Source organism: Gouania willdenowi, chromosome 14 (genome assembly GCF_900634775.1).
Source record: "Gouania willdenowi chromosome 14, fGouWil2.1, whole genome shotgun sequence".
Classification (NCBI taxonomy): Eukaryota; Metazoa; Chordata; class Actinopteri; order Blenniiformes; family Gobiesocidae; genus Gouania; species Gouania willdenowi.
In genome coordinates this window covers 24194941-24211236 of record NC_041057.1, presented here as the reverse complement: position 1 = coordinate 24211236, position 16296 = coordinate 24194941, and the positions used below count along the sequence as shown (strand labels likewise).

Below are 16296 nucleotides of genomic sequence, written 5' to 3'. Positions count from 1 at the left end.
ACATAAAAAACAACATTCAAAAATTGCTAAATGAAATTATGAGAGGTAATAGTGCTTGTGTCAGTGCAGAACCATTCTTCAGGGGGCTCATTTATAAATGCTGCGTACGTAAAAGAAAAAGAAAGTGTACGCCACTTATGTTTGGAACTTTTGCGCACCTCCACGGCAGCTCTGACCCTGCCGTACTCACAAAATCATGAGAAACAGGAAACTCTGCCCCCAACAGGAGAAGGATGAAATTAAAGACAGTTCTGTGAAATTGATACATTTGTGTGAAATAATTCAACTTTGTACATTTCACAATACATATCATATATGAAGGATGTATTTGCAAAAACGAAGGAGGAAAAAATTAGAGAGTGACGTGTGCACACCTACAAATACAGTTTTATATTGATAATAATAACTGTTATTAAAATCCCATGATCATTGCGCAAAACTGCTGATCAGTTGGCTGCAACACCTGTAGCTGTTATAAAAAGGAACGCACTCACAATGCATAAAGACACACAGTGGCTTATCTGGCACTGTTGGAGGATGAGGTGCACTGGAGACTCTGGAGGGAGAGGATCTTCAGAGACCAGCGAGATCTATAGGCAGGATCGCCCCGGGAGGAAGAGGTGCTGTGGGAGGGTGGTAGAGGTGATCCGGTGGAAGGGAGGATGAGGTGGTGCAGAGCCCCCGGCCTGCACTCACCAGTAAACACCCGGGGACTGATGTAAAATATGGTTTTACTTGAAATTAAATATTGTAATTTGTGTAACGGAAACAGGTGTGGGACAAGCGTGCGGGATTAATTTTACTCTGCAACGGAATCTATTTCCAATGTAGCAAAGTACTGTTACTTGAAACAAAATTGACTTAAGTAAAAGTAAAATTAGAGACTTTAGAAAGCACTCAAAGAAGTGGAAGTACACAAAAAAGCTACTCAAATACAGTAAACAGAGTAAATGTAATTTGTTACTTTCCACCTCTGATCAGACTGTTTAATCCCATTAAACTGTCAAAACACTGCCTCTACTTTTCTGCACACGCATCACGGAACATAACAAGGTCGCATCGAGTCGCGTCGATATAGGTCTACGGGTCAGGTAAGAGCCAAAATCATATTTACCTGTTTGCTGTTGTGACGCACGGTGTGTTACTGTGCACAGTTCCACATTCACTTTGATTGACAGTCTCTAAAACAGGAAGTTGAAGCCTATTGGCTGGGCGTCCTCCATTTGTATAGGGGTCTATAGGACGACGGCGGGACTTCTTTACAAATAATGTATACAATAGACCACTGGCAGTAGACCATAGTAAAAGACTAGTTAGGTATTTTTTGCATTTCAAAAGAATGATACATGAACATAGATTTCTCAGATACTCCAGACATCATCTTTAAGGAGACTACCAACAGATTATTAACCATGTGCTGGTTAATAATCTGTTGGCCACCTCCTTGGACTTCACCCTTGAATATTCTTTCTCTCTGCTGAGTTTTTACCTCTTCATCTTCAAGACATAGGACTAAAATGGAGGACAGTCAACAGGTAACATTATTATCTGTACTACTGCAGTTTCTAAGAAAGGTGTTTCTGATGTTAGTCTGTCAATGCAGTGACTCTTTTTTCAACAGAACAGTTTGTTATGAATGTAATACTATATAACATTGTCCAAGCATACTCATTACAATTGGTACCTATTCAAGCTTTAAGGTCTGCTTTTTGACATTTATTTCTATTTTTCTCTTGGTGTCATGATACATATTCTAGTATATATTATTATATATCATTGTAGTTTTGTAGGATTACTTTTTGTTTCCGCCTTTCAAACCAGAAACCGGAGGAGCCAAATCAGCCTGTTAGAGAAAGCAGAGATATCAAAAAACCCAGGAAAGTGGGTGGAATGGAAACAGACATGATCTACACCATTGAAGATGTTCCACCATGGTATCTCTGCATTTTACTTGGACTACAGGTTAGTCTTTCAAAGGTGGTCTTTATTCTAATAATTTAATCCTGTGCTCAAACTGAGATGGATCGGTTACTGAGATGAATTACTGATATCCTTGTTTCAGTTTGGCATTCCAGCTGATGTTTTTCCTTGACTCACCAGCTACAGTATTTTATTTGCAGGAACAGAGAAAATGTTCATCTGTGCTTTTGTTTTCAGTTTGTGTTGTGATAACTCTCAAAGGGTGGCGTCATTCAGTTGAACATATACTATTGCCTATTGTGACTCTCCTGCAGCATTATCTGACATGTTTTAGTGGAACAGTGGCTGTGCCATTTCTGTTGGCTGAGGCCATGTGTGTTGGTCAAGATCAAAGCACTGTCAGTCAGCTCATCGGCACCATTTTCTCGACTGTGGGCATTACGACTCTTATCCAAACTACTGTGGGCATCAGGTAAGTGATGAGTGAGCGAGACCGACAAGTGTGATCCATAAAGCCTGAATCATGCTACTGCGTCAGGAGCTACGCTGTAGCAATGGCGTCAACGTGACGTAGTGGTTGACTAACAAAAGTTGTGCATGTGTAATTTTACAGCCATGCATGCCTCTAGAGGGTTGTGTGTGTGTGGTTTCAGAGGGGCATAAAAACCCTTGTTTATCTTTCTGTCACAGTAAACTGTATTTTATGTCTTTGGCATCTTAAAATGCAATTTCTTATGGGAATAATACTTTATCTATTCATGTGTGTATGGTGTTGGAGACAAACATCAGAACAGCGATTTCAAAATGTGCGCTTTATTCTTCAATATAAACAGATGCAAAAAGCAAACAAAGTATAAAAGTGTAACACTGTTGTGGATCGAGCTGTAGACTTTAAAGATAACGTTGTGTCTGTAGTCCTCTGGTAGCCTTCGCAGCATGTTGGTGATTGTTTGTTGTCAATAAGTTACATCCTACAAATACAATAACACGCACGCACGCACGCACACACACACACACACCACACGCACACACACACACACACACACACACACACACACACACACACACACACACACACACACACGGCAGAGTACCAGTAATTACAGAAAACACTTTTGTCTGTGCTTGGACTACATTTCGAGGTGCCACGTGTTGGAATCAATAAAACCCTGCCACTTTTTTTTGGCTCAATTTTGACTTGCTCCATTGTAAAAACAACACTTGTGCCACTCTGCAAAAACCGGTAGACTGGAAAAAGCAATGATACAGGATGAGGTTTGGAGCAGTTCATTTACAGCCATTGCAGTCAGCTGCTCTGCATAGTCAAGACTTATTTTATTATTATTATTAAATATTATATCAATAACCAAAATACTAAACATATAAATAAAAAGGCAGTGTTCACACTTCTACAGATTATAGAAAACGCGAAGTAGCTACTGAGTAATATATCTTAATAATAAGTCAAGAGGCATTTCTGCCACGAATATGAGATAAATATTTGCCAAATAATTTTAGCTCATTCCTCCAGTGGGTAAAGTTGATAAGGTTTTGATTTAAAGAGCAACTAAACCCCTGCTTTCTACTGACCTAATTACCTTTTTAGCAGAAAAGTCACCAATTCCATCTTCTACTCCTCCAGACCATACATTGGAAAAAAGACGGCACTCTAGCTCCGGGAAAGGGGCGGGGCCTGAGAACAACAGCTGTCAGACAGCCCATCAAACATGCTGGCTCTTATTGGTTCATTTTGCTCGGTCGTGGTGCATTCTGGCAATCTGCCAAAGGCTGTAGGAGCAGCAGGGGGGACTCAATGAGCCTGTTTTTTTTAACACAAACTACTAGTTTCATGTAAAGCTGTCCTTACATAGTGACAATTTTAGCAAATAGGACAAAAAAAATCACTTATAAAAGAGTTGCAGTCTGCACCTTTAAAAGTTGTACAAGGATCAATCAACAATACTACTTCATACCCAGATAGATACAGTACATATGTATTCAGCAGAAAAAAGTGGGAAATACCTGGAGACAGGTTGTCACAGACACTTTTCGTCTTTCTTTTTCTGCTTTTTCTGAGAAAGATTAACACAATTTTTTTGGGTTTATTTATTTCTCGTACGCCGCGCCTCCCCTGAAGGACTCTGCCACCCCACAGCGGAGGCACAACCCACACTATTATAGAGCATAACTACATTTTATGAAACATTATCAATATCACCGGCCCAACACAGACGTTCACAGGAGACAGATGCCCCACTCCGCAACCAGACCTTGTACCATATAGAATGAAGTTTGGCTTTGAACGCGGCTGGTAGGAACGGGTCGCCTCGTGCCTCGACGGACACGGCAAGTTCAGGGCCCGTTATCACTGCTTGCATTTTTAATTGTGTACTGTTCTTGCTCTTTCACTCCTTCTCTTTCAGAGTATGTCTGTTAGGCTTTTCCAGTTTTTAAACTTTCAATTTGCACTCCTTTAACTGTACTTATTGTACAGTCTTGGCTAAACTAGCAATCATCGCACTGTTATGTTACGTTTGTTGTTTTACGTCTGCTAGCTGAGTCTCCAAGCTGCCTATCTTTTTATCCAAACTCTTTTATCCAAAAATAGCATTGTTGGAGACATGAGTGTCTTCTATTTCTGCTGACTTTCTTTTCAACAGGTGTCTAACAGTGCGGTTATGTTTTGTTAACAAGGCTGCTGCAACCATAGCATAGCCATGCTCATTTTCCCTCTACAAAAAAATCTTCTTAGTTTTTGGCGGCGTCATATGCAGTTTTGCAGGTTTAATAATATTACATGCTATATATTTACATATTTAATGATAGATACATTTTGGATGGAATAAAACACTTTCAATCAACAAATTGTGCGGTCTTCTGTGGAGCTCTCAAAAACATGGCTTGTTAGTACGCCATCTGGGTACCTCCTCCGTAGTCAGGACTTTTTGGGAGTTGCACGTCAGGCTACGGCATAGGGGTCTGCATTAATGCAGAGGGCTACGCGTAGCTACTGCATCAACGTGACGCAGCAGCATGGTTAAGGCTTAACGCAGACAGTAACACTAACAGGTATGTCTGTGTCCAGGCTTCCTCTCTTTCAAGCCAGTGCACTTGCCTTCCTCATTCCTGCTCAGGCGATTCTCAGTCTGGACCGGTGGAAGTGTCCTAGTGATGGTGAGACTGTTTCATGGACGATATTTTACTCTTTTCACTAGTACTGTTAACACATCTGGTTGTTCTGTAATAGAGGAAATTTATGGAAACTGGAGTCTTCCACTGCAAACATCACATATCTGGCAGCCTCGCATAAGAGAAGTATGTTGTGTGAGTGTGTGTGTGTGTGTGGGTGTGTGTGGATGTCCAAGTGTACTGATTAGTGTGTAATGATTCTACAGATTCAAGGTGCTATCATAATGTCCAGTCTGGTGGAAGTACTGATTGGCGTGTGTGGGTTACCTGGTCTGCTGCTGCAATATATCGGCCCGCTCACTGTCACACCGACTGTCTCTTTGATTGGACTGTCTGTATTTTCAACTGCTGGCGAGAGAGCCGGGTCTCATTGGGGGCTGTCAGCACTGTAAGACACCATAATAGACAGATGGACAGAAAGACAGACACGGAGAGTCAGATAAACCTCCCAATCTCTTTTTCTACAGGTGTATCTTGCTGATTGTGCTATTTGCTCAATACTTGAGGACAATGTCACTACGGGTTCCAATGTACAGCAGAAAAAAAGGCCTTAGATACACCAGAGTCCAAATCTTCAAGATGTTTCCAGTAAATACAAACTAACGTTAATGCCACATTTATTGGTTATATAAACCTCTGACCTCTAAAAATGTTTGCAGATCATTTTAGCCATCATGTTGGTCTGGCTGGTGTCTTACATCCTGACTCTATCTGACCTGCTGCCTAGTGACCCTAACCGATATGGGCACAAGGGACGGACTGATGCTCGGGGAGACATCCTGACCTCAGCTCCCTGGTTCAGGGTTCCTTACCCCTGTAAGACAACTGCTGCTAACCCATCTCAATGAGGTCATGGTGATAATGATTTCTGATAATGCTAATCATATTTTATTTTCTAGTAAAGGATATTCATGAGTGGATATTTAATTGTCTATATGCTCTGAATCCCCTGGTTGTCTTGGTGAACAGGAATAGCAGACGATTAATAAACATTATTAAATATCTCACAAGCTCCCTCGATAAAATAAAAACAGAGAGGAGTAAGTCTTTGTGGCACAGACACTGTGCTTAATATATAAGTTCCCCATATACAGAACCTTCAGCAACAAGACTGCAGAATACATATAGTTTAGGATCATCTGAGCCAGGCACCTCCATTACACAAGGCCTATCATCTAAAAGCAACCAGCTAATCAGCAAAGATACTCAACGTATATTATTCACTTAGCAGAAGTATGAATAATTTCTTCTGCTTCACACTAAGCCAAAATGTATTATTTTCTGATAGGTCAGTGGGGGTTGCCTGTAGTAACCATTGCCGGGGTCTTGGGAATGCTAAGTGCAACTCTAGCAGGTATTGTGGAGTCAATTGGTGATTATTATGCCTGTGCCCGCTTGTCTGGAGCTCCACATCCTCCTGTCCATGCCATTAACAGGTGAGATGCAAAATGCAAAATCAGTTTCTGTTTCTGTAGATGATGATTTATGTTTGTTTAAATTGTTCCTACCAGAGGGATATTTACAGAAGGTGTATGCTGCATCATTGCTGGTCTTTTAGGGACAGGAAATGGCTCCACTTCCTCCAGTCCAAATATTGGCGTGCTTGGAATAACCAAGGTACATAGGCTCACTTTTTGTAGAATAGCTTTTGTGTGGAAAAAGGCATAAGAGTCTGTGTTCTTGCCTCTGAAGAAATAAACCCAATCCCATTCCAATGGATTAGTAACTGATCAAATTAAGTATTTTGTCACAGCTTAACGCAAATAGTTGATACGTGATGTATATTTAATCAAAATACATTACCGTCAATCTTATAAACAAACACTCAATTTGTACAATTCACTTTAATTCTTTTATAATTATATGTAATTTCATGAAAGGAGGACAGGTTTTTTAAAGTAGGACTGTCAGATTTGTTGACCCTTTGCACAGGTCGGCAGCAGGCGGGTAGTGCAGTATGGAGCAGGCATCATGTTTCTCCTGGGATCAGTTGGAAAGTTCACAGCTTTGTTTGCCTCACTACCAGACCCAATCCTAGGTGGGATGTTCTGCACACTGTTTGGTGAGTCTCCAATAATCAGATGTTGTCATATTGAGCTTTCTGAGTTTCCTCAGCTGGTTTCTTTGCTTTCTCAGGTATGATTACTGCTGTTGGTCTGTCCAATCTGCAGCTGGTGGATTTGAACTCTTCCAGAAATCTTTTTGTCCTTGGCTTCTCAATGTTTTTTGGTCTTACATTACCAGCGCACCTACATACCCACCCCAACTCCATTAGCACAGGTGAGCCTGTCAGGGCATGGGTATGTAAATATGTTTAGCTAGATCTACAATACCCGTGGTAGAAATGTTGAATATCAGAGTAATTTGCAGTGTCGGTGTCATGGGGGGCATTTGCGGGCAGTGCCCCCCTAGCTGACCTACTGTGTCCCCCACTCTTCCCACTACAAGGGGAGCTTTTTATTAATCAAAGACATCTGATTGGCTATCTCAACTGACTGCGGACGGGAGTCTGCTCCATAGATATAATATACTGTGGTGTAATTGTTCTACATTGTGCTATTGAATGTACCCTAGAGCTGTTGTTAGGATCAGCCAATAGAATGTGTACAGTATATGTCTATGGCCTGCTCTGTTGATTCATGTGAAGTCACTCAGATTGCTGCATCGCGACAGAGCGAGACCGCTAAATTCAGGGGGAAGGCAGGAAGCCCGAGAATCTGTCGTTTGAAATAATCAAAATGCCCATGTTTTGTGGAGTTTACGGCTGATCCAGTCGTTCTAACCGAGAAAAAGGAAAGATATTTTATACCGAAGATTGTTGTTCACAAAGGTGAGAAATGTAAAAAGCTCACAGAACAGTGCCGTACAAAGTGGATTTTAAACCTACTACTGTTTTTGGGAGGAGCAGAGTCTGCTGATGCTCGTGTCTGTAGCGACCACTTTGTCAGAGGTATGTTAGCGAGCTAACTTTATTTTTGTGGCTGTGTTTATATAGCATTAGGAATCCATGTACCCTTCATTATTTGGTTATTCCGTCTTAAAACCAAATCAAAATAACAAATAAACAGTGTGGTTATTTTGTTTATCTGATTTAAAACCAAAACAGGAATACAGAAAAACCAAAAACCAGATAAGCAGCATTTTTCTGTTTATTTATTTATTTTTTTAAACTTTTTCTGTTTGTGTGATATTTATGGAGAAATTAGAGCGAGCACTGAAGCGGACGCTACACCATGTTTCCCTCCCCAGGTCCTGGACCAGGTCTCCTCACACAATAAAACTGTTTAGGATTTATTTCAGCAGTTTTCTGGTCCTGCTCATGTTTTCATTCAGTCTGTGGATGTTTTAGCTCGTAAAAATCTGCTCATGCTGGAGTTTTGTTTTGCAGTGTACCGGTCCAAAGAGTATCAAAATAAACTGGTGACTGGCTATTAACTGTGAGGCTGGTGTGAGGAACAATAGGTGTTAGAACTTCTACCATTTGACATTTTTGCAAAAAAAAATACACCTTTTTTTAGGGTAGTAAAAAAAATATTTTGCAAGTTATAAATACCGCAAAAAGCAGCCATCAACACACACGGAAGTTGATCATAAGAAATGAGGGACACAGAAAACAGAAAAAGGCCGCTTGTTTAGTTTTTACCTTTTTCTGTTTCTGGTTTTAAATGAATAAAACCAAAAAACCAACCCGTTTTTTCAATTTGGTTTTGAAACAAAATAATCAAAGAACAAAAGGTGCACGGATTCATTAGGTTGTTGTTAAATGCTCATTTACTATTACTATTTCTTTCAGCCCTGCACACTGTGCACACAGTAAAAGCTGAACGGAAGTTGATGCTACTCTGAACGGAGTGTTTTTGTGCCCCCCGCAGTTTTCTTAATATCCCCCCATTTAATACTGCCTGGCGCCGACTCTGGTAGTTGTATAATGGATGTTCGCAAATGTGCATTGCCGTTCAGTTGTTGTTAGCTGTGAAATATAACACATTAGAAACCTCCAATAGGTTATGTCGCCAGCACGATGAGCCCTAGCTATTGTCAAAATTAGGACCCTCCCAGAGCCACAGACAGCCCGCTATATCGGTATCTGGTGCATGCAGCACCGACGCGGTGGATACGCAGACCAAAGTACCGCAGGGCACCACCCAAGTCACACCCCACCGCACATGCAAGGGCACTGCCGGCGCCGTCCGCCCCGGAAGATCCCTGCCAAAACCAGCACAGCCAGCCCGCAGAACCAGCCAACCCCCGAGGGCACCTCATAGGCACTGGGAACCAGCCGCCATCCAATAGGGCCGCACAGCTCTAGACGGTGCAAGGACAGTAGCCAAGGCCCCGCAGCCCACCAGACAGTACGAGACCCGGGTCAACACTGCCCAGCACCGCACGACCGACCGACAGCTGACTCGTGAGAAGGAGACATACCAAGGACACGCTTCTGATGTATTACAGCAGCCTCTAGGGTGCCCGGAACCACCCATCGGCCCGCAGACAGCAAGACAGCCCTCCCAGGTGACCGACAATGTCCCCAACCTCCAGACTTTCTTTTAGCAGTCATAATAATCAAATAATCTTAAAGATGGGAAGAGCAGTGGGTATGTCTACAAAATGTGCATCCATTGTTGCTCGACCTCTCTTGTGTCAGATTGTGCAAAGATTACTGTTATGTCACCTTGATTATTGTTCACCTAGGGTAAGCCTAGGACCCTGCCAAAAGGCAGACAGGTTCATTTTACCTTTTAATAATGGGGCAGAGACAGGACCTTTAAACAAGTCAGGTTTTTATTTCACAGATTTCTTTAAAAGAGTGATCATGTCTTTTAAAATAGTGTAGATGGATTAAACACAACAAACTCAAATCCAAACAAAATACAAAACATGCAAAAGAATACAGAATGCAAAATAAATCAAATACCAGTTATGGACAGATAAAATATACAATATTTACACATTGGGCAATTCTCGGAAACCCAGAAACTTTTTGGTAGCTGATGTTAAAGAAAATTCCAAGACAAGCTTGGGATGTTTACTGTTTTTAAGGCATCCAGAACAGCACAGGTGGGAGGAGTTGCGCCACAGCACGTTGAATGGTGTAGGTCAAGACGTATCCCCAGCAGACGCGGAAGGTGTAGTTTGGTCCAGCTGTAGTGTAAATGCACCAAATTAGGAGACAGAGGGATTTAATTTTAAGGGCGCCAGGCAGAAACCAGAAGCTTACCAGTCAGGAGACGCACCGGTCCCAAGACCCCAACAGAGGCGCGCTCCCGGCCTCCGCAGAAGATGTGCACAAAATGCGCCTACCAAAGCACCTCACTACACAAAGAAGAAGGCATTAGGGCGGACGAGGCACAGCCAGATGGGTTAAAAGGCGAGGCATGCTGCTTACCCAAACATCCCACTCTGATGGCTACAACAAATCGCTGTCGGTGGCCAATCCAAGCTGCGTTGACACTGGGGAAGGAGAAGAACACGTGAGTGCCCAGTGCGCACAGCGCAGCAGCGAGAAGAGCAACTACACGTAAAACTCACCCAAGAGGAGCAAACGGTGCTCCCAAAGCAGCCGGCCGTCACCAGAGCAAGTTTTTTTTTATATATTTCAATACATACATAAATGAGTACAGACAACATAAGGCAGGGGTTTCTTACAAAAGTATTTAAAATAAGTAAATTAAAAGCTAAATCTGCAGAGGCGGGTGCTGTGGGCTGAACTGAGGAAGAGAACATGGGAGGGGCCTCTTCCCCTCGAACAAAACAGCAGGAAAATGGCTGCTGGCAGGCGATTCAAAGATTACTCAAAAATACGTGAATCACTCTGAGCAACACTGGAGGTATGTTTTTCAGGAGGGAATGACCCACCAACATGATGTAAAGCTTGAAAAAGTGATTTTTACATAATCCCCCCCCCCCCTTTTAAATCAATGTTGATCATCAAAACACCAGACTTCTCATGCAAGGAAATAGTTTTTCAAAATTCTATCCATGACTGGCACTACAGGGTGTAGCAATGGCCAACTGAAAGTGCCTCACCCAAAAACAGATGTCTTATCTTGATGTTTTTATCTACAGAGTATTAACTATTTGGATTGGTCTGCCTTAGTATCTGTGTCGCAATGGAGGTAAACAGGAATTTAAAAAGAAACTTAAATTAAATTTTAGAATAGCTCTATGTTGAGTGGTTCTGTTTTGTTTTCAGATGATTTTTTTAAAAAAAAATCTATTTCTTATTTTATTTATGAGGGATTATTAAATGTGTATCTTAAAAAATTGTTATTGGAAATATTATTAATTGTTTTTGTAATGTGAAATATCAAAGATGATGTGATTGCCTGTTCTGTATTTGTATTTTATTGTTGTCACTGTGGACCCAAGTAGACAAGCTGGCTACTACTGTACCAGCTCATTGGGATTCTTAATGAAAACAAAAAAAATCAAAACTCTTCAACAAGGAAAGAGAAGGAGCTGCAGGTTGAGTGGATACAAAGTGAATCACAGGTTGAACTTTGCAGGACCTGGAGGGCCGTTCAAGAGGACATCTGTGGAGAAGGCGAGCGTGAGCGTTGAAAGTGCTGAGTTCGGATAAATAAAGAGCTGAGCCAGCAACAGGTTGGGGGCCACTCCAACCAATGAGGAGATGACAAATGGCCAAGGAGGGCTAGGAGAAGGACTATGAATAGGTCAAGATTTTGTGAAATGAAGTCTCTCGTGTAGAAGAGGGGAGTTGTGGTTTACTCTGCAATGAAACACTGTTGAGAGGCTGGAAACTTTGCTTGGATATCCATGATTTGTGTTGGTCTTGACCAGATGGTGATCTTGGAACAGTATATAGTCAGGTGTTTCTAAAGGTCGGTTTTCATTGTCCAGGAGAAGTCTGAACTTTGAGAGAGAGAGAGAGAAACTCAAAATCAAGCCAAGCCATATCACTATTACATATATGTCTGATCTGGGCTGTTTTCAGGTGTTGCGGAGCTGGATCAGATCCTCACTGTTCTTCTGTCCACTGAGATGTTTGTTGGAGGTTTCCTGGCATTTTGTCTTGATAACACAATTCCAGGCATGTCCACACATGTTGTGCTTATTTGGATTGTTATCTGAGGACATTAACATTGTTTATATGTTTAGGCACCAAAGAAGAGAGAGGCCTTGTTGAGTGGAGTTCTTCTGCTTCTTCTTCAAATCCAGCTTCTTCTGTTTCAATGACCTATGACCTTCCTATAGGAATGGGCATAATCAGAAAAGCACATTGGCTCAAACGATTTCCCATCAGTCCAACATTTACAGGTTTCCAAACACAACAGGACCTTATTACTCCTGAACAACAGGTCAAGGAAGGGGACGGGTTAGATAACTTGCACAGCACTGCAGTGTAATTCTACTGTCCAATTGGCACTCATTAAAGTAGAAAAATAAATTAACATTTAAGAAATTTTTCAACAAATTAAAACTAAATTATCAACCAAGACTACCACACATTGAGCTCTGATCGCATCATGTCCTGACACAATCTGTGTTCTCACCACCAACAGCCAGCTGAGTGTAAAGGGAATGTTAGTTAGCTTAGGAATCATCATATAATACAATAAAGCAGCAGTTTTATTTGAGCAGAAGTGTCAGAGAACAACATGCTTCCAAAGTAAAAAGTTGAGTTTCTCTTCCAGGTAGCGTAGTGCAGGCTTTCATACAAAAAGACTAGGTTGACTGTTCATAAAGGTTTTGAGACCCCAAGGAGATTGAGAAGACAGTTTAGTGCTTTATAGTGGTTCACTTCAACATCTACCACTGTGTACAAATGTTTAATGTTGAATTTAAATTAAAATAAGTATCTCTGTATTTCAGTTATAATAAATTGTTATATGTTGAGGTTTGGTTTGTCATTTCATTGGGTTTCAATCATACTTATGCATCAATTCTTTAATTTATTTACATTTTCTAACTGATTTTTAGTGAATAAGTGGCTGACCCAAACTGGATCAGGGAGTCAGTATTATTTTGATTGCAAATGTTGATTTAGTATTAAACTTTTGACTAAAATGCGTCTTAGTAGGATGTACCGATTGATTTCTGATATAATACCGATAATGCCACTTTGAGTATTGGCTGATAACGATATTGATTTTATATGATATCAACAACAATCATACGTAGTTTGATTACTTATTTTGTAGTGTGGAATGTAAGAAAAGGCTTGATCAAGTGATATTTCTCAGAGAACAATAGTCAGCAAAAGCAGGAATGAGGAAAAGCTGACCAGTTTTTTGGAAGTGTGTGAACAGTCTAGAATGGACTGCTTGCATTAAACAGCTACACCCCCAAAGACATGAACTTGCCAAGAGATAATAAACAAATATACCGTTAATTTTTCCTTCATTGGTGAAGGGTGTTTTATATACAATATACAGTACTTACATGAGAACTTTATCGTTTGTGCGGCATCAACAATGATTGGACCCTCCATGTTTTTTTGTTTTTTGTTTTTTTTTTAAACAAATTTACATACATCATGCATCATAACTCAATGAACTGTGGGTAATTTCCTCACACTAAGTTTGCAGAGATCACCACTTGCGGAAAGGGTGCATGAAGGGCTCAAAAAGTCAGCGAGAGATTCCTCACCACTTAGGGGTCTATTCTCCCGATTGGACTTAAGCGTTTTTTTGCGCGCCTGCAGTTACGCACTTCTCTCAAACGCATATACTCCAGTCCAGGCTGCTCACACATCCACCGCGCGTAAGGAGCCAAAAAGCGCATATGTGTGAATGAAGGTGGGCTAAAGGAAAGGAGGTGGTGATGTCATTTTTTTTGGGCTGTCTACAAATCACGGCACATGGAGTTTTCCCAACGCTTGTAAATGTCATTGAAATCCATGAAAATTATAAAGTTCACTTTTAATATAAACAATATACAGTAACAGGTTGATTTGATCAGATTATTGCAGTGTGACTGAGGATCGGTCGCATTCTTTCCGAGTCACAGTTGTAATCTCTCTCCTTCATCATCATCATCATCATCATCATCATCATCATCATCACTGTAAAGCGTGACCGAGTTAGATGCGTCGGAGATATGAGGAAATAACCCGGCCGCAGTGCGTCCTGCTTTAATACAGAGGGATGTTTGTAGTGAAACACAACTATTGGCTTCCACAATATGCAGTTTTAAATATGAATAGTTTAAAGCGACCTGAGCTGAGTGTAGATCATTTGCTAAATGATTATGTTTGTCCAAACAGAGCCACCATACTGAGGAAGTGCATGTTATATGTTGTGCCTGTAGAGGGGGCATTCGGTTCACTGCGTGTTGACAGACTGCATGTGATGCTACGCTGTGTGCACGGAGGTGCATAATAAAAGTATTCCGGTGAGACCATCATCACGTCTCATCCTTTAGACTCATGCTCATCAGGTGCTCCCAGCAAGACAAACAAACTGTTTACATGGTGTCAGAATCTGAACGGACTCTCCTCCTGTGAGTACCTCCTTAGCATTCCACTGGACTTTGCTAACTGTGAAGCTAACCAGAGCCACGTTGCGTCTCTGAAATGGCGGAGGGATTTCGCAGACCAGACCCGGTAGTTTTTGACGGGAATGTCGCTGAGAACTGGCGGATATTCGAGAGGGAGTATGACATTTTTGTCGCAGCAGCACACTTCGACAAGCCTGCAAGTACTAAGGCCTATATCCTCCTCAATGTTGCGGGACCGGAGGCCATAGAGCGGGAGCGCTCGTTCGTCTACGCGGCTGAGGTGCGTGCTGTGGGCGGAGATGGAGCTATTATCACCCCTGCTGAGTCCAGAGAGGACCCAGAGTGCCTGAAACGGAAATTTCGTGAAATCTGCAACCCTCAAAGCAACAAAACAATGGAGAGACACAAGTTTCATTCCAGAAATCAAAGACAAGGTGAGAGCATCGAGTCGTTTTTCAGTGATCTGAGAATTAAAGCCAAGAGCTGCCATTTTGGAGATTTAGCTGATGAGCTAATCTGTGACCGAATAGTCTGTGGCATCACCAATGATTCTCTGAGGAAGACACTTTTGAGAGACGGTGACTTGAGCTTAAATAAAGCTATTTCCATCTGTCGTATTCACGAAATGACAGAGGAAAGCAGCAAGACACTCGGTATAAAAGCTACCAGTGTTGACAGCATAAAGCCATTTTCACACAGAAAGCAGCAGCCTAAGCTACAACAGCTGTCACTGCACAGGACTATATCGAACTGTAATAACTGTGGGGGCAGCCATGCAGCTAAGCGGGAAAAGTGTCCAGCTTTTGAACAACAGTGTCACAACTGTAAAAAGTTTAACCATTTCAAAAAATGCTGTAAGTCCACACCACGCTGCCGGCCCAGTTTCAGTAAAAGGACTCTCAGACACTCAGTGCATGATGTAGCAATAGAGGAGCCTGCCACACTCAGTGAAGATTCCTTTTATGTGGATGGCGTTGACGTCGATAAGAACATCGATGTCATAAATCCTCAAAATGATAAAAAAGATGAAGGATTTGTAACAGTACACATCAACAACAAGCCCATTGAAATGAAAGTTGACACAGGTGCTAAATGCAATGTGATGTCTCAAAAGACATATAGCAAAGTTTTAAAGCTGAAGCAACCTGTAGTTAAAGAAAACGCCACAAACCTTGTTGCTTATGGTGGCAGTAAGATTGAAACTAAGGGCCTTGTTACATTATCCTGCAGTTTAAAGGGACAGTGCCATGCTTTACTATTCTTCATTGTAGACAGAGAAGTACAGCCTCTACTTGGATTTCGTGCCTGTGTTGACATGGGAATTGTGACAATGAGCCATGATGTTCACCAGCTCACTATGGACACTAACACAGATTTTACAAGGCAGATCAAAACACAGCACAGTGATTTATTCAATGATGAACTTGGAGAGCTGCCTATCACGTACTCTATGACAGTGGATCCCAGCATTCAGCCTGTGGTCCGCCCTGCTCACCGCATTCCAGTCGCGATGCAAGAGAGAGTTAAAGCTGAACTAGATCGTATGCAAATCATAGGTGTAATAACACCTGTCACAGAGCCCACTGATTGGGTTTCATCGATGGTGGTAGCACATAAGAAAGACAAAGAACAGATCAGATTGTGCATCAACCCAAAAGACCTTAATACAGCTCTAAAAAGACCCCACTATCCCATGCGTAGTGTTGAGGAAGTCGCCGCACAGATGGC

At 41.7% G+C, this 16296-nt stretch overlaps 1 protein-coding gene across 1 annotated transcript; it reads left to right on the top strand.

Moving 5' to 3' along the window:
- Nucleotides 1-1377: 1377 nt before the first annotated feature.
- On the top strand, nt 1378-12966 carry slc23a1 (solute carrier family 23 member 1). Its single transcript, XM_028467334.1, has 14 exons — nt 1378-1535; nt 1822-1962; nt 2235-2392; nt 5006-5094; nt 5168-5235; nt 5316-5497; nt 5577-5697; nt 5769-5925; nt 6398-6545; nt 6621-6726; nt 7042-7171; nt 7246-7389; nt 12065-12160; nt 12229-12966. Exons 1-14 carry the CDS (start codon nt 1518-1520, stop codon nt 12474-12476), a joined length of 1806 nt encoding a protein of 601 aa, XP_028323135.1. The 5' UTR covers nt 1378-1517; the 3' UTR covers nt 12477-12966.
- The last annotated feature ends 3330 nt before the right edge of the window (nt 12967-16296 follow it).

Coding starts and splice junctions, on each gene's coding strand:
- slc23a1 (XM_028467334.1), top strand. Junction 5,698..5,768: donor AAATCTTCAAGATGTTTCCA/GTAAATACAAAC, acceptor AAATGTTTGCAG/ATCATTTTAGCCATCATGTT. Junction 7,390..12,064: donor CCCCAACTCCATTAGCACAG/GTGAGCCTGTCA, acceptor GGCTGTTTTCAG/GTGTTGCGGAGCTGGATCAG.